The 17325-nt window shown below is 53.3% G+C and overlaps 1 protein-coding gene across 1 annotated transcript in view; it reads right to left on the bottom strand.

Moving 5' to 3' along the window:
• The window catches only part of STARD9 (StAR related lipid transfer domain containing 9), a 98531-nt gene that overhangs the window by 19191 nt on the left and 62015 nt on the right, over positions 1 to 17325 (bottom strand). Inside the window, exons 21-23 of the mRNA XM_081112709.1 lie at positions 13087 to 13259; positions 12165 to 12633; positions 100 to 10125 (exon numbers count right to left, since the gene is read on the bottom strand). Of these exons, the coding sequence (XP_080968835.1) occupies positions 100 to 10125; positions 12165 to 12633; positions 13087 to 13259 (10668 nt within the window). The remainder of the gene's footprint in view (positions 1 to 99; positions 10126 to 12164; positions 12634 to 13086; positions 13260 to 17325) is intronic.

A 17325-nucleotide genomic window follows, 5' to 3' on the forward strand; every position in this document is an offset into this window, starting at 1 on the left:
GAAGATCCCAGAACTGAGCAGGAGAGGGAACAGCCAGCGCGTAGCCTTGGTTCTTTCCTCAGGCCCCCTCGCCCTCCCACTCCAGGCTGGGACCCTTACCGGGCATGGAGCTCCTCCCAGGTGGACAGCACCGGTTCCCCGGCAGTGAGAGCCTCCCCGGTCCCGCTCTGCAGCACCTCGAGCAGGGCATCTGACTTCCCAAAGCCGTGGTGCAGCTTCGCTTCTGCGAGTTCCGTGCTGAGAGCGAGGTTCTGGGCCCCAACTTGCAGGGGCATCTGCTCCTTCTGGGAGCACGCAGGGTCCTGGCTCTGGGCGCCCGGAGGCTGTGAGGGATGCTGTCCCTGCTCTTCAGTGCTGGCATGTCTGGGTCCCAGCAACCCCGTCACTCCCAGCTCTCCACGAGAGCCATCCTGAACCCCACACCAATTCCTAAATTTGTTATGCACTGGGAGGTCCCTCAGGCTGTGATGCTGGGGCTCAGGAGCCATGCATGTCTGGGAACAGGGGCGCAGCAGCCCCTGAGGTTGGCAGGCCTTGGCTGGGCCAGAGGTAGAACCCTGGAGCCTTGTTTTATCAGTCAACTCAGATACAGGGCAGGGACTGAGGTGCTGCCAGCCTTCCCCCGAAGAGGGACTGTTGGCAGTGGGTTGTGGCTCCACTGCAGATGCTGAACTCTCACCCCCATTTTCTGTCCTGCTCTGCCATTTATTTGGCCCGCTACTGCAAAGTGGGCCACACTCCAAGGGAGCCATGTCCTCGGGGACCAAGCCCTCGGCCGGTATCGGACTCCTGCTCCTCAGCAGCAGAGGCGGCAGTCTGCTCTGGACCCAGGAGGGGGACTGGGGCTGAAGCTGCTGATGGGGCTGCTCTAGGAAACAAACGTGAGTTTTTGAGCTGTGCTGTGGGCTGCCTGCCTCGTCAATGGTTTGAGAATTATCCATTGGAGGCTTGGGGACGTCGAGGGGAAGGTCTGGGCTGGAGACAAGTTTCTGATGGCCTTCAAGAGAGTGCGCTAAGTGGGTGGAGAGAGACAGAGAGCCTAGGGGGAGCTCTGACCCTTGAGTGCTGGCACTAACTGCGAGTATCGGGGAAGAGGCCCTGTCCACCAACAAAGCACCTGTGGGGCACAATTTCTTCGGGACCCTGGGCTCCCCGACAGACTCCGCAGCATTGGGGCAGGGTCTTGGGGAATGAGGGAGGCTAAGGCTGGGGCTGTTGACAGCCAGGCAGGAGGGTTCACTGGGCTGGGTGCCGGGTGGCTGGGCAGCATCGGGAGAAGCTTGGGGGCTCACAAAAGGGAGGTTCTGCCCAAGTGGGGCCTTCTGCACCCTCAGATGGGGTGAGGGCACTGCAGGGCTCTGGGGCCGGCCGGGGGTGCTTTCTTCCTGAAGATCTGGGGGCCGAGTTGTTCTCCATGCTTTTCCCTCCGCCTCTCTCTTCTGAACTGTCCCCGGGTCGTGTCCCTTTTCTTGAGACGTGGTGGAGATACCTGAGCCCAGCACTTCAAGGACCACACTGACCTCCTGAGGGCTGGCCTCTGGGGCCTGGGGGTGCAGGGGTGGGGAGGCCAGGTCAGTCTGGATGCCCTCATCCATGGTGGTCTGAGTACAGCCGTCCATCATGAGGGTCTGGGGTGCCTCATCTGGGCTCTCCCTCTTGGTGTTTTGCTGCTTTTCAGCAACACCTGGCTGCGAGAGGCTCCCCAGCAGCTCCGAGGTGCTGTGTAGGAGCTGCGAGAGGTGGACAGACAGGTTGTGCATGCTGGCCCAGGAGGCCAGATCAGACCCCGGCACTGCGCTGGCTTCCAAATGGGCAGAGGCGATGTCCGTGTGGCTCCAGCGGAGCCTGCAGCCCAAGGTCTGTGTGCCCTGCTCCAAGGTGTTCATCCTGGACTGTCCCCCAGGGCCGCCCGCCTCTGATGGACACAGCAGCAGCATCTCATCCACTGGGCCTGTAGCACTTCCTTCAGTCCGGGGGGACTCACTCCTCAGAGGGCCTGCTGCAGCAGGGGGGCCCTGGAACTGGGCTCTCTCATCGGGACCCTTAGCGGGGGCTGCTCCATCAGGGCCCTTCAGGATGTGGTGGTTCCCCAAGGCGAGCGAAGAATCCCATACTCCCCAAGCCTCATGTGAACCTCGGGAACTGGCACATGTGCTGAGGTGGTTGTGGAATGGGGCGTTCTGGTCTTCTGGGCCGTTGTCCATGCAGGAGCACCTGGCCATTGTTGATGGTACCAGGCCCTGGGGTGACTGGCTACAGGAGACATCGACTGTAGTGCCAAACACATACTGCTTCCAGCCAATGGGCGCCGGACCCGCTGGAGGGCAGGGCAGAACGTAGGGATTGATGTCACTGGAGCTAACGTGCAATGCTCCTCCGTCTGCCTCAGAAAGCCACTTTTCTGGCCTGGCCTGGCCACCCAGGCTCTGTGGCTTTCCCTGCTGGGTCGGTTCCACTGCACCAGACATCCAGCAGGTCATGAAACTGGGGGTCGGCATGCACAAGGGAGCTGAAGGCATAGGGTAAGGAGGGCTGGCAGGTTGAAGGGGCCTGCGATCAGCAGAGCTACTGTTCACGTTACATGAGGCTTTCTGATCACAGCCCTCAGCTTCCAGAGATGTCCCCACTGCGGACTTTCCTAAGGAGTGGCCCCTAGGATGTGGGTTCCACAATTTGTTAGGCCCCTGTGTCTCTTCATCTGTGGGGGAAGGAGGTTCCACACTCAAATTCAGCTCCTGAAGAGACCGGGAAGAGCTGATCACAGAGAACTGTGGCTGTGGGGAGGACCTGGAGTGTCTGGGGCCAGAGAAAATGGCAATGACAGGAAGTGAGCGCTTGTGGGGGAGAGCCGGCTGCTCCCTTCCAGAAGAGGGCTGGCTAGGGCTCTGGGCAGCAGGCACCACGGGGTCACTGGCTGAGTCTTTAAAGCCCAGTGAGAACATCTGGGGCACAGAGGCCTTGGCTGCAGCCCCCCCCTCTCCGCCTGCATCTCTCATCTCAAAGCCATCCAGGTCACCTTCGTTGGAACGTGGGCGATGCATGTGCTGGGCAGGGCCTTCACCAACGCCCGAAGCCTGCTCTCTCTGCTGCTTTTTCTCCTCCCAGGGACTGCCAGCCTGGGGACGGGAGATGTGCTTTAACTTGGCTGCAAATTTGGCTTGGGGATCCAAGCTACTGTGATCCCTGGACTTGGTGGAAAATTGTGGCTTTTCTGGAAGGCATCTGACAGCATTTTCTAAACATCCATGCTGTGGTTCCACCAGCAGCTCACTCTCAACAGACCCTTCACTTAAATTCAGGGTGTGTTGTCTCCTGGTTGTTGCAGGTAGCTCTGGCTTGGTTTGAGACTCCTGTGCATTCTGGCCACCTACTGAGCTGTCCTGAAACTTCTTCAGTGGCTCAGAGCACACGCCTTTAGGAAAAGGGGCAGCCTCAAGCTCTGCACGAGCTGTCTTCTTGGCAACCTTTTCCTCCGGATCCCCTGCAGCAACTGAGGGGCTGAGGGAACCTGCCTTCATGTCAGGGGCAGAAGGGGAGCTGCAGCCTTGAGCCAGAGAGAGGACAGAAGTGGTGGCAGAGGGTTCCAGAGTGCTGCTGTCTGGTGGCCCAAATTTCACATGAATGCCTTTGGGCTCAAGGCCATGTGTCAAGAACACATCAGGGTCACTGGAATAGCTCTCTCCTCTCTCATCCATTCCACAGGCCCTGAAAGATACTTTGCAGGCTGGGTGGAGAGTTTGTGGGGCAGCCTTCCCCAGGTCACCATCTCTGTAACACAGTGAAGTGGAGGAAGGGGAGGAGCAGGCATAAGAAGCAATGGCTTGAGGGTTGCACGGCTGTTGACAAGGAAGAGTTCTGCTGCCTTCCTGCCCCCCAGGTGGGCTGAGAGTCTTTCTGCCTTCAGTGCTCCCTGAGAAGACAACACAGTCTGAAGTTTCCTGTGAACATCTGCACAGGGCCTCCTCCCTCACTCCCCCAGGATCTGGGCTAGGTCTTTGATCTGGCCATGGAGCCAGCTCCAGGTGTTTGCTGCCAGCCCTGCAGGCTTCTGCCAGCCCAGAACCAACACTCCCCGTCTTCACACACTGCTGTGAGGGAGCTGCCAGCTCAGCTCTTCTCAGGGTTCCAGGCAGGACGCTACTTCGTTTGGGACGTGCCCTTCCTTCTTCTAAGCCATTGGAAGCCTCGAGGTCTTGGACATGGTCTTGGTTAGCCCCTGAGAGACTGGCAGAATTCTGAACATTACAGATCACAAGCTGACTTTCAAAACAGGTTGTTTTTCCTCCCTGTGCAGCCACGGTGAAGTTACCTGACTCTCCTCCATATGTGGTGTGTAGAGTTCTAGGTTCTTGGTGTGCCTGGTTGCTCTCCTGACTGCCAGGGGGCATGCCCTCTGCCATCTCCCAGGGAACTGACTGGCTCTTCCCATGCTGGCTCACTCCGGGATTGTCAGAAGGTTCCTGAGAAGATAAGGCAGCCCCTACTTTCCCTGCTGTTACCCTCCTGGCTTCCTCTATAGCTGAAGAAAGAAGACTGTCCGGGCCTACAGGATCAGCAGAAATTCTAATTGCTTCTTGCTTTTTCTCCACGATTTCAAATGGGCCAGAATAACATATACACTGCTCATCTGCTCTCAGAAAAGGCCGTAGTTGTCCAGGATAATGGCTTTTGCCTAGAGCATGGTCAGTGTGGGACGACGTCTGTGAGGGCTGGCGTGGCCCTTTGTTACCTTCAGTGTTGGGCAGAGGCTGAAAGCTGTCTGCAGAGAGGGGTGTGGTCTTAAGGGCTTTCCTCTTATCAGTCCACAGATGTCCTGGTTCAGCAGAGGGAGACGCCACATGAAACCCCTGTGCTTCACCCTCATTTCCGGTCCTGTCTGACACTGGCTGGTCCGTTTGTTGACACTCGGGCCCATTCGGGGCCCTTGAAGAACATGCAGACTCTAATAAAGTCTCATAGTAAGGACGGACTGTGCCCTCAGTCGCCAAGTCATGAAGCTGTGCTCCGTGGGCCTCTGTCTCTCTGATTTCCTCCAGCACCGCTAAGCCCGTGGATGTATGTGCAGAGGGCTCAGGGTGTGTCTCCAGGGACACGGCTGCTGAGAAAGTAGCACCGGTAGGACTAAGGTCCTCGGCCGCCGCCTCTGCCTTCTGCCTCACCTCCCTGCACTGGTTGTTACCCTCTTCTAAGGGACAGTTGACCCTCTTTTTAAGTGGGCTAGAGACCCAGTTAAGGGAACTGGCTCTTTCTGCTCCTTTTTGTACAGCCACCTTGGCTTCAGAAGCAGAATCCACCCTGGTACTCAAGCCCATCGAGGTGCTTCTGGGGCCCCCTCCCAGGTCTTGGGGACTGCTGCTTGCTGATCTCCTGCTCTCAGTCCCCAGGGGAATGGTCTCTGGTGCACCAGATTGATCCCAAGATCCCATGGCCATGAAGACTGCAGACCCACAGCAAGCAGTGTGCGCCCTGGAGGACGCCTCTTGCACATTTCCCTGAGGGCTGTGGCTTCTGGGCACTCCACTCTGGCCCTGACATCCTGCTTCAGTTACCCAGAGACTGTTAGGCATTTTCAACACTGTAGGATCCAGCACATAGTCAACTGAAGAGATGCCTACAGTATCAGGCGCATGAAGATAGCTTCTTGGCAGTCTTGGGGAATTCAAGGGCAAGGTGTTACTCAGGTCTCCATGGGGAGCCATAGATGAGTCTGGCTGACTCAGCAATGAGCCTGTCTCCTGGCTGAAAAACGTGCCCATACAACGTTGGCTTGGACTAAGAAATTTCTGAGTCGATGAGACCATTCTGTATTGCTCGTGTAGGCTCTCTCCTCTTTGCATAGTCATTTCTTTAACTCTGCCTTGAACTTTTGGCTTCTCTGGGTAAAAACTACTTATGTGTTTGGGAACGTGGCTCTCCTGACAACCTTTCATAGTCTCCGATTCCTCAAGACTTTCCAAGCCATGGGGCTGCCTTCTGGGGCTTGCTGATGCATGCACCACCTCATTTTCCTCCTCAGAGGGCCACTCGGGCCTGGGCTGGAATGGCACAGCTCTAGCCAATGCTTTCCTTCTCCTTGGATTAACAAAAGTTCTGGTGCACTCACTGTGAGTTGTACATATCCCTAAATAATCACAGGGGTCCCTGGCAGGTCTGTCTAATACAGCTGGGGGATTGTGCTCTCTCACAAATTTAATGTCTTGTACCCAGTCTCTTGACTTGAAGGGACTCAGCATGATTTTCTGGTCCTGGGGATCTTCCCCAGTGCTACTGCTAGTCTCCATTTCTCCAGCGTCACCATCCCTAAAATCAGTATCATCTGTGTATTCTGGAGAAGACAGGTGGTTTCTAGAGCTGCCTGGCTTAACGACACGATCAGCCATCTCCTTGTCCTGGAACACAAACTCATGACTGACTCCCAGTGTATGGGAAGCATACAGCTGCTTATTCTGCTTGGATTCGATTTCCAAGATACCATTTTCTAGCTGCATGACACTCTTAATTAGCCTAGCCATTTCGTCAGCATTATTAACTCTTTTATTCTGTTTCTTTCCAGAAGGTGGTTCTTTGGGATTTAACACTTCTTGCAACTTTCCAGGGCCCCTGTGTTCAGTGAGGTTTCTTTCCTGAGAGTATATAACTGACTGGAACCTTTCTTGTGTAGATTCTGTCCATGGCTGCTTAAACTCTTCTGAGCTGTCTTTGGGTTGGAGAGATTTTCCAGGAAGCCCAGTTTCATTCTTCCATTCCCCTCTGTGGGTCGGACTCCCATCCTGGGCCATTGTCTCTGGGCTCCTTACTCTATGATACGCTGATCTAGACTTCAAAGAGCGAGCAGTGCCCCCCAGCACGTCCTTGTCAAAACCTAAACTGATGGTTTTACAGGTGAGATCAGACCTGGCCCCCAAAGGGGACTGTCTGTCCCTCTCAGAGGCCTGGCTCTGTCTTAGGGCTGCGTTCTGCTCCTGCCCTTCGTCCCCACTTGCTTGAGACTCACAAACAAAAAGCGGCTTCCCAGACCCAGAACTGTCCGAGGAAACAGTGCAACTGGACTGTACCGTGGTCTTTTCTCCCTCGAGTGCCGGAAGACAGTGTTTATTTAAATTTCCAAATTGATTTTCATATTCACATACTTTCGTGCTGGCAGATGTAAGAAAATGTCTGTTCTGAGCAACAAAAAAATATACTGAATTATGGCTTCCAGCGCATTTCCCTATTTCGCCACTAACCTCCGTGGTGTTCAGATCAAGTGGCCTCTCCACTGTGACCTGCTGCAATGAGGCAATCTTGGCATTCTGTTTTTGTAACAGCACCGGCAAATTATTCTCTAAATAAACATTCTGGAGGGCTTGGTAGTCCTGACCAAAGCCCCAGGCCTCCCTGGGGGGTGGGGAAGGCACTCTGGCTTCTCTGCAAGCCGGGATCTCTAAGGCCGTTTCCGTCAGGGCATCCCGGCTTTTGGTCACGTAGAATGTTTCTAAGGGAGGTGGCTGCAGGGAAGACGGGCATGAATTCCAAGGAGCAGAGTGCAGGTACAGCTCTGGGCCTGACGGAAAGGCAAAGGAAAGATTGGCGTGTCTTCCCACCACTTCCTGGGAGCTCTCCTGGCAGTCTGCCTCCTCTTCCTGTTGGGGGAGGTGGCTGTTGTGATTTACTGGCCCTGCCAGGCCTGTACTATTCTTTCTGAGAGGAGCACAACTTTGGGGCCGAGGATCTTCGTTGGTGGCTATGGTGACATTACTGTGACAAGGGTTCTTCAGGAAGAAACATTCATCAGAGGAAGTCATCGTTCCAGGCTTCCTCCCGCTACTCTGTGAGGACTCTTCCAAGTGGTTCTGTTTGATTTCACATGCTCCCATCATGGAATTTGCCACCTTGTTCTCTGCTGCAAAGACCTGTGCATTTGTAGCTCCAGAAGTCAATGATTCTATGTCTGCTGAATAATTTCCACTGCAACTCACCTCTTTCTCACTAGTTGTAAAGAAATCTGAAGTGCCTTCTAACTCGACACCCAAACTGTCCTGTTCTTTCTCTGCCCTCAAATGCCTAATTTTGGGTATATGGATAGGAAAGTTGTTGAACTTCAAACTGCTAGATAGCCCAGAACCAACTACCAATACAGTATCTGCTCCTCTGCTAGAAACTGGGGTCAGGGAACCAGAGTCTTCCTCGAGGGAGGTGAAAGCTGGCCTGGGCTCTCCTATGGCCTCCGACACAGGATGAGATAGTTCAAGGAGGTACTTTTGCTGAAGGGCAGCCCAGTCCCTCTCACAGGCGCTGCCTACGTAAGTAAATGAGGTGGCAGAGGCAGGCAGCACACTCGATACACTTGAGTTGTTGGATGTTTCAGAGTTGCCCTGCTGGGCTGGGTCAGAGACACCTCTGGCCTGAAAGGTGCCATCAACTCGAGACTGAAGAAGCCTGTATGACCCCCAGAGGGACAACCTGGATGTATCAGAAGCAGGAATATTGTACACAGCTCTGACACTGCAGGGCAGCTCCGCACCACCAGGGGGCAGTTTGGAAGTATAGGGCAGGACTGCTTCTGTACCCGATGGCTTTAGTTCTTCCATCTTTGGCCAGAATCCAGGCCTCTCCCGACCATTGGGCTGAAATTCCTGGACATCAGGACTTGGACATAAAGAACCCACTATTCCCAGGGGGCTGTTGGGATTGATCTTGGAGTCACAGGAAAACCAGGAATCCATGGACAACAGAGGGCTCCCTCTCGAAAGCGGCATGCTTTGCAGAGTGGTGGCTTGCTCAGAGGACCTCGCCTCCACCTCCGACTCAGGCTGTGCACAGCGGGGCAGGGGCTGGGAATCAAGGTAAAATGAACTGCTCATTGGCAGGATGGCATCTAGCCTGGCTCCTTTTCTGTGGGGGATGGGACCAAGCCTGCACATTGCCTCCTGGCTCACTACGGGCAGACTGGAGGTCTGCAGGCGCCAAAACGTCTCTGTTGGCATCTCATCGGCTGAACTGAAGAAAGGCTCTTCCCGCTGATCTTCCCCGAGTTCTTCCTCAGCGGCAATCAGGCTATCCAGCGAAAAGCTCCTGTGAGCCTGGGCAAACAGGCCCCCGTCTGAGGATGTGGTGAAGCGCCTCATAGATGCTCTAGCTCTGGCCCTGGGGTCGCCGTGGCCATAGGTAAGATAACTGTCCCCTGGGCTGTCCGGTGGACTTTGGTTCCCCTTCTCGGTCAGCGAGTCCTCAGATATTTGGCTGTTGTCACTTTCAGTGTTCTCTGACTCTGGGAGATGCCATTCCCTCCTCGGGGGGTGCCCTGGCTTCCGTGGCTCCGTCGGGGCTTTGGCACAGACACAGGAGAGAGAATCCACTGAGTAACTGCTATCTGCATCCGATAAATCTCCGTCTTTTTCTCCTGTGGGATCCTCCACTGGGCCGGCATCGGTGAGTGAGGCCATGGTGTCTGCGCTCCCTGCACTGTGTTGCCTCTTCAAAGGGCTGCCATGAGGCAAATGAGAGGACTTTTTGGTAATGTCTCTGACCTTAGTTGCCAGCACCTTCTTCTGCCCTTTCGATGCCCTATTTGGAGAAGGTGGTTGGGATTCTTTCCAAAAAGTTCTGGCTGCCTTTCCAGGCCCAGCTGCCTGTCTGGGTCCACGGGGATGTGGGCAACTGCAACTGGCTCCGTCAGCAGCCTTGTGGGTCTCAAGGTACCCTTCTTTTTGCCACCCTGCTGGTCCGTGGCCAGAGTCTGACAGTCTCTTAGTCCTCCTGGCCTGGGTGGAAGGCGTGAGGGCCTCTGGCTCATCCCTTGGCTTCAGCATGTTAGCTGGTTGGCCCAGAGAGGCTAAGCTCTGGGATACCACCCAGTGGGGCTGCTGACTCCCGCTCCCCCTCTCCTGGTTGCTGGAAGACATAGAGCTCATGCTGAAGCGGGTGCCTGAGGCCCAGGCTCTCCTCCTGGCCATGGCCGCCCTGGCTGTGCAGAGCTGCCCCTCACCCAAGGAACAGAGGACATTGTTGCTGAAATTCCCTGTCCTTGGAGGATAAGAAGCAGCCTGGGACAAAGACTCTTCTGATTGGGTTTTCTCTGATGTCTGATCAGTAGAGTCGGGTATAGGAGGTAATGTGCTAGAGGGATCCCGATTCAGGAAAACACTGTGGAGACAAGGAAAGCCATCTCAGAAAAGCAAGCAGTCCCTACTTCCTGCTGACAGAGGGACTACAAAGTCCCACTTACTGCACTGCAAGAGGTTAGAAACCAGGCCAATGTCGTGTCCCCTACGTTCTTAGGTGTCAGAGGAAAGCTTCGTAGAAACAAAAGGAAACTGTGGACTATAGTCCTAGCTCTCAAAGCGGCCTCAGGTATACTCTGTTCCTCAATATTTTATCTCATAAAAAGGTTGAACTGAATCTGAATCTCATCATGCCTTTGAAGAAAACTTCTACTTAATCGGCAATAGAAGGAACAGAGGAACAGTTTAAATAACACTACAAGGAATCAAACGGACAAATCTAAAACATAGTACATTCTAAAGAACTGGCCCACTCTCTTTAACAAATCAGTGATATAAAGAAATGAAACAAATAATTGATTAAAAGACATAACCACATGCAGTATGTAAAACCTATTTAGATCTTAATTTGAACTAACTGTAAAAAGATATTTTTAGGCAATTAGAGAAATTTGAATATGGTCTAGGTGTAGAGTATCCTATATAATAAAGAGGTAATATGCAAATTGACCATCACCCCTCACACATGATGGCCACCCCCATGTGGTCAAAGATGGCCACCACAAGGTGGCCAGCAGGGGAGGGCAGTTGTGGGTGACCAGACTGGCAGGGAAGGGCAGTTTGGGGCGACCAGGCCTGCAGAGGAAGGCAGTTGGGCAGGACCAGGCCTGCAGGGAAGGGCAGTTAGGGGCAACCAGGCCAGCAGGGAAGGGCAGTTGGGGGGGACTGAGCCTGCAGGGGAGGGGAGTTGGGGGCTATCGGGCTGGCAGGGGAGCAGTTAGGTGTCGATCAGGCTGGCAGGGGAGTGGTTAGGGGCAATCAGACAGGCAGGCAGGCAAGCGGTTGGGAGCCAGCAGTCACGGGTTGTGAGAGGGATGTCCAACTGCTGGTTTAGCCTGATCCCTGGGATCAGCCTAAACCAGCAATTGGACATCCCCCGAGGGGTTCCAGATTGGAGAGAGTGCAGACTGGGCTGAGGGACACACCCCCCGCCACAGTGCACTAATTTCGTGCACCGGGCCTCTAATACCTAATAATTTACCTTAATTTTGTTAGGTGTGATACTAACAATGTGGGTATAAGAAAAGTCCTTATGTTTTAGAAGTGTATACCTAACATAGGACTGAAATGGCATGATGTCTAGGAGTTGATTTAAAATACTTCGCCAGAAAAAGGAAGGAGGTTAGATAGAGCAAGCTTGGTAAATCTTGATAATTGCCAAATATAAGTGTTAGGCATTATTCCCCAACTTTGTGTATGCTTAAATTTTTCATAATAAAAGGTTGGTGTGTTTTTTTTAAAGGCTGCCTACTACTCTGAAGACCAGAGATGTGAGCGAATGTACCACCACCACAGACATTAATTGTGTACCTACTATGGGCAAGGACTGTGCTAGGCCCATAGGATATAAAGAGGTAGACACAGTCCCCTGTTCCAAGCATTCTGGGAGAAAACATATCCTTACCTTGACTGAATGTAAGGAGTGAAGGAGAAAAGAAACAAGAAGACCCCAAATTGAACCTGGAGTCAGAAAGACAGTGTTCCACTCACTCACCAGTCGGCAGGTGGGGTTGAGAAGCTCACTTGAGGTGGCAGGTCAGGTGGGGAGGGAGGAGGAGGAAATGTGGGGACAGAATCTAGTTTGAGGCAAGATGAGATGGAGGTGAGGCAGGAATACACAAGGAGGTGTAAGTGGATAATCAGAGTCTATAGATAAAAAATAAGGCTCATGTAGATTGCACCAAAGAAGCAAGAGCTTCCTCTCAGAGTGGGAGAAGGGAAAAGCCTCAGACTTAGCGGATATCAACTACAGAGAAAGAAGAAGAGGAGCAGAAGAGGAACAGGGTGATGAGGAAGAGATGAGCAAACACATCTTTCCATTTTACAGACTGAGGAAGCTGAGGCTGGCAACGAGGTTGTAAACCTCAGCCAAAGCTTCCAGGGGACAAGTGCTGCCTGTACCTGCGTAGCTGGGGCAAGTACCGGAGGCAGAGTTCTCGGAGGCTCAAAAAGCTGCCACTTGTCGATCTGCTTCTACATTGACGTCCTGGGAAGGCATCAGGGCCGGGGACCTGGTGTGGGGGCTCCTGGGAACCCTCATCCTGAAGCCAGTACAATGCCTTGAGCTGCTCCAGTCTCTTCTGGGTCTCCAGCAGCCTCCGCTTCTTGATGCCTCTCTCGAGCTGGAATGAGACCTTTTTTCGCCTTACGTTCCTCTCTGCTGCCCGAAGAGCTCGTCTCCGCAGGAGCTGAAGTGGCACCGCCCTCTTCTGGCTTCTGACCAGTGGGGACGATTGAGTCTCAGGATATGTCTGAAGCCAAGAATGAGTGGGCACAGAGGCCTCAAGTTCTTTCTCTGCTATATGGTCTTGCTGTTGCTGCTGCTGCAAGCTGGCCAGCCAGGTCTCTTCTCTGAGCAGCCACTGCTGGTCTGGAAACCAAAAACATCCTGAGAGAAAGTTAGCACCTCCCTCCCTGCAGGTGGCTGCCTGGGCTCAGACACCTCCGGCCATGGCTGGACCTGTACAGAGTGAAAGAGCTGGCAAGGGTGGCATCCCCCTACCACCGGGCAAGGGAATGAAGCCCCAGGCCTCGGCACAGTGGGGGGCACGTGGCAGGGTAGGTAGCGGAGCAGAGACAAATGTGCGCATGAGAAAGAGTGAGCAGAGGTTCATTACTCAGGGGCAGTAGGAAGCTGCTTCCTTATTCTTGCTTCCAGCCCCTTGTCAGAACCTCAGGACTGTAAAACAGAGGAGAGAATGCCTAATGCCAAAGATTCCATCATATCACAAAGAAAACCAAGGCGAGAATACAGAAGGCTGGGGAAGCGTGAAAATGAAGAGGCTGGAAGATGAAGCAGACATTGTGAGCAGCGGGCACCTACCTTCTTTAATCTGCCAGCTGACGGGTGCCTGCTCGAATTCCAGGTCCTGTTTGGCTCTAATCTGCTGCGCTAGGATTCGCTGCCTCGAATCCTGCTGCTGAATCTCGGCCCTCTGAGGCGTCTCTCCAGCCCTGGGTAGCTGTTCCTCGTCACTCTGCTCCCCCAGCACTTTCCTGTCACAGAGGGGCCGGGGTTACCCAGGGAAATGCAAACCCAGTTCAGTCCCAGAGAAGCCTCTCTCAGAGAGCCCTGAATTCAACCAGGCAGAGAGGCTTTGGACTTCTGGCAACGTGGGACTCCCAGGCGTGGTGTCACAGGCAGCTCGTGATGTCACAGTGCAGGATGGAGAACAGTCCTTAGACTAGTATATTCTTAGGTTGTGGGTTTAGCAGAAACACAAATATATTTTGGTTAAGGAAAATAACCAGGAACATAAAGCAGCTTTCACACAAACAAATAAACCAACAAAACTCTGGAACATTTTAGCTAAATCAAGAAATTTTGTCCTTTAAAAAAAAAAAGTTTTCTGCTAGAAACAAAGTGGAGCAGAAGCCCAGAGCCACTGTCGGAATGGAGGGTGTCGCACATGTGCAGACTACAGCGGCCCCTCTGTTCCCTGGAGGAGACCCTAGTCCAGGGGAGGAGATGCACACGCACCGCCTGTGAGAGCCAGCGCTGGAGGAGCTCCCGAGTGTGAGCCTGTCGTATGCATTTCAGGGACAGATGCAGAAGCGTTTTCTGGTGAAACTGTCCGGGATTTGTTTAGGTCCAGTGAGTGGGTATGTAAATGAAACAAGATTAGCTATGAGTTGATGTTTGTAGTGTACGTGGCATTTTCCAGAATACAAAGTTTAAAAAGAATTCTAGATCACAGTCATACCACCAGGTTCCTATGTGAACATGGATGAGCGAGAGCCTTCCCCTGAAAACGGACAGCTTCGGCCTGCATGCTAACTCTGCCCAGTCATACACTGCCTTCTAGAGAGGACCTGTGTGCTGTTTCTGCAGGGTCACTCCGTCCCTGTCATTCTGGGTAACTGCATGGGTGCTCCAGGTTGGCAATGAGAAGGGTCAGGATCCTAGAGGCTCACAAAAGCGCCCGAATCCAGCCTCCCACAGCGCTCGTGCCAGCCCCAGGGTGCCAGGACCTGACACTGGAACCAGCTCTCAGTCAAGCAGTGTGCTCTAAAGCAGTGGTTCTCAACCTTCCTAACGCCGCGACCCTTTAACACAGTTCCTCATGTTGTGGTGACCCCCAATTTCATTGTTACAAATTGAACATAATTAAAGTATAGTGATTAATCACAAAAACAATATGTAATTATATATGTGTTTTCTGATGGTCTTAGGCGACCTCTGTGAAAGGGTCGTTTGACCCCCAAAGGGGTCGCGACCCACGGGTTGAGAACCGCTGCTCTCAAGGCTCACTCTGCTCAGGAGATTTACATTTCATAGGCCAGAATGAAACCACGGAGGCTTTCGAAGCAGAGGGTTATAGCCTGTGAGGCAGGTTGGGTTTTTTGTGAGGGAAGTGTCAGGATCACAGCCGGACCACTCAGATGTATGGTCCAGGCTGCTTCTGCGCCGCTCTGGCAGAGTCGAGTCACTGCAGCAGAGACTGTAAGTCCTATAAAGCCCAAGATACTACCTGGCCCTTAACAGATCATTTGCTGCCTCTCGCTTAGAGGAATTAATATCTCTTAATATAGGTCTAGGAGGACAGTGAAGGATGGATGGGAGGGGGAGTGACTAGGCAGATGAGAAGTGCATAGTAGAAGCTGACACACCTGCAGTGTCTTCTCTGTGAAGGACGCAGTGAGGTCGCTCGATGTACTACAGGTCCAAGGACTAGGACAGGCCCTGACACTTGAGCAAGTGCACTATGGGGAAGACTGGCACTGCTGCTGTGGGCAAAAGGCCAATACACAAAGTGGAGTGTACATAAAAGAGAAAGAAGCTCTTCGATGCATGTGAGGCAAAAGGCTAGGGAGAGTAATTGGAATAAAAAACCAGTTAACGCCACATGAACAGAAAAAGCAGGAAAACATTTTATACACGTGTCATGCCTGCACTACTGCTCCAAAATCTGTCTGACCACAGAGCTGAATTCCAACATAAGCCCATCTGAGGGTCTCAGACAAACTCAGCTAAGATCCAGACCATCAGATGCCCGGGGCAGGAAGGGGATCTTTATTCTGAATTCCCTGAGAGCATTTAGCTTCCTCCTCTGCCATCTCGAACCCTGACTGCAATTTCCTTCTCCCTAAAGGTGCGCTCCCTCTAGCCCTCCTCCTGGAAAGTGGCAGCTGCTAATAACCCAGTCGTTTCCTTCACAGCAGCATCAGGCCTATGAGGCGGGCAGGCTAAGAGGATCACTGCAGACAATGCGTATTCACCCAAGATGCCACCTGCCATCAGGCTGAAAATGGCTCCCCTGCTAAGTACGTCAGCCAAAAAGCAAATGAAAAAGAAAATACCAACCTTATGCTACATATCTGGGTTGATTACCAAGGGCAAGCCTTCAGGTACCTGCCAGCCAAGGACCTCTGTCTCTCTCAGATGAATGCCCTTCATCTTGGGTGGCTCCTGCCTCCCCCAGCTGCTGCCTGGTGCCCTTCTGGCCACCTTGAGTCTGACAGCTTCTGCAGCAGAATGCAGCAGCGTCTGCTCACTAATGCAGCAGTAGCGGGAGCAGCAATGACAGTGTCTCCCAGGCCCTGGGCACTTAAGGTTAAGTCCCCAAAATTCCAAACGGGAAACTGCAAAGAACAGTTTCAAGGACAAACCCCTCTCTGGTCCAGATCACTGCTGCAAGAGGAAAGGAGGCAGACTGGCAATTTCCCCTGGAGTTAGAGGCTTACAGAGAAAGGCTCTGCAACTCTCTGGAGTCAGCTCTGGCTTTGCAGGCTCCCCACGGGTGGGAGGGAAAGAAAGCCTAGGACAAGGAGAGGCTTGGGAGCCAACCCCACCCAAAAGCAGAGGAAAGACTGTCATGGAGATGCAGCCACACACCACTGGGAACCCAGCTGACAACAGGCAGTTTTCTCCACTCTCATGGGTTCTCTCCCCAGTCCCTCTGCCCAATCACAGGCCAGAGCCCCACACACCCAACCTCTACCAGGACTGGCACAGGATGCTGGCTACGGCAGCTGGGCAGGACCAGCTCAGCCCACAGGCTTCTAGAGCTGGTGCTGAAGCGTGGAGGCAGCGAGTGGGAAGCCTTGACTCTCCAATCTCTCTGTCCTCTCTGAATGAAAGGGTGCCTTCTCAGTGTTACTGAAAGGTCATGTCAGTGCCTGTGGAGCTAGAGAGCCCAAGAAGGCCGTAAAAGGACAGGAGGCCAGTGTTCTCTGGTCAGCTGGGTGAGATGGGGACAGGAAAGCGAAAGGGAAGCTGCATTCCTGGACAGCTCCCCACAAGAGCCTCCCACTGGGGAGCTGTAGCTGTGGGATGTCAGGTACTTGGCAGAGCACTCCACATGTTCTAGCTCTTTCATCCTACTTCAAGGGTCCCTGGGAGAGAGATGGCAGTACCCTTACTTAGAGGAGCAAATAGACTCAGAGACTTGCTGAAGGTCACACAGCTTTTCTGTCATCGCCAGGAAGTGAAGCAACTTTATCCAACCCCATCATCCTCACTCTTTAAGTTGCAGAGCCATTCTCTGTAAGCCTCTGAACTCTGGGAAAAACAGATCTTAGTGCATCTTTCCAACAGAAATCTTACCTAAACAAGGTCTCTTTTCATGGACTCATTACAAAAAAGGGAGGGCCACTCTGACTAAGCAAGAGCCTCAGCCTCAGTCCTGAGTCCATCTTGACCTTGATACACTTGACCCTCTCCCACCTTACCAGTCCCCCCATTGAACCCTCAGTTCCCCCTTAGACTCTGGTGAATCCTTTGGTCCTCAGCAGCCCCGCTGTGAGGATGTGCCTGCTTCACATACCTGCACCAGTGCACTCCCACTCCTGCATCCAACATCCCTCACTACAAGGTCTGACTTAAGACTATCTTCAGCTGCCACTGCATTCACCTGGCCTGAGGAAAGAGCAGCTGGGTCCTCGTGAAGGAACCAAGGGACCAAGTGCCATCAGAACCCTTCCAGGAGCCCTGTGCTCATGGGGCTGGACAGCACCTGACACCCGCGGTCTCACAGGCACCGAATCTCCTGCTGACATTTCTGAAGGAAGTCCCCAAGGCAGCAGCCACTTTGGCTATGGGAACAGAAGGATACCACTGTTC

The sequence above is a fragment of the Myotis nattereri genome (assembly GCF_964212035.1).
Source record: "Myotis nattereri genome assembly, chromosome: 1".
Taxonomy (NCBI): domain Eukaryota; kingdom Metazoa; phylum Chordata; class Mammalia; order Chiroptera; family Vespertilionidae; genus Myotis; species Myotis nattereri.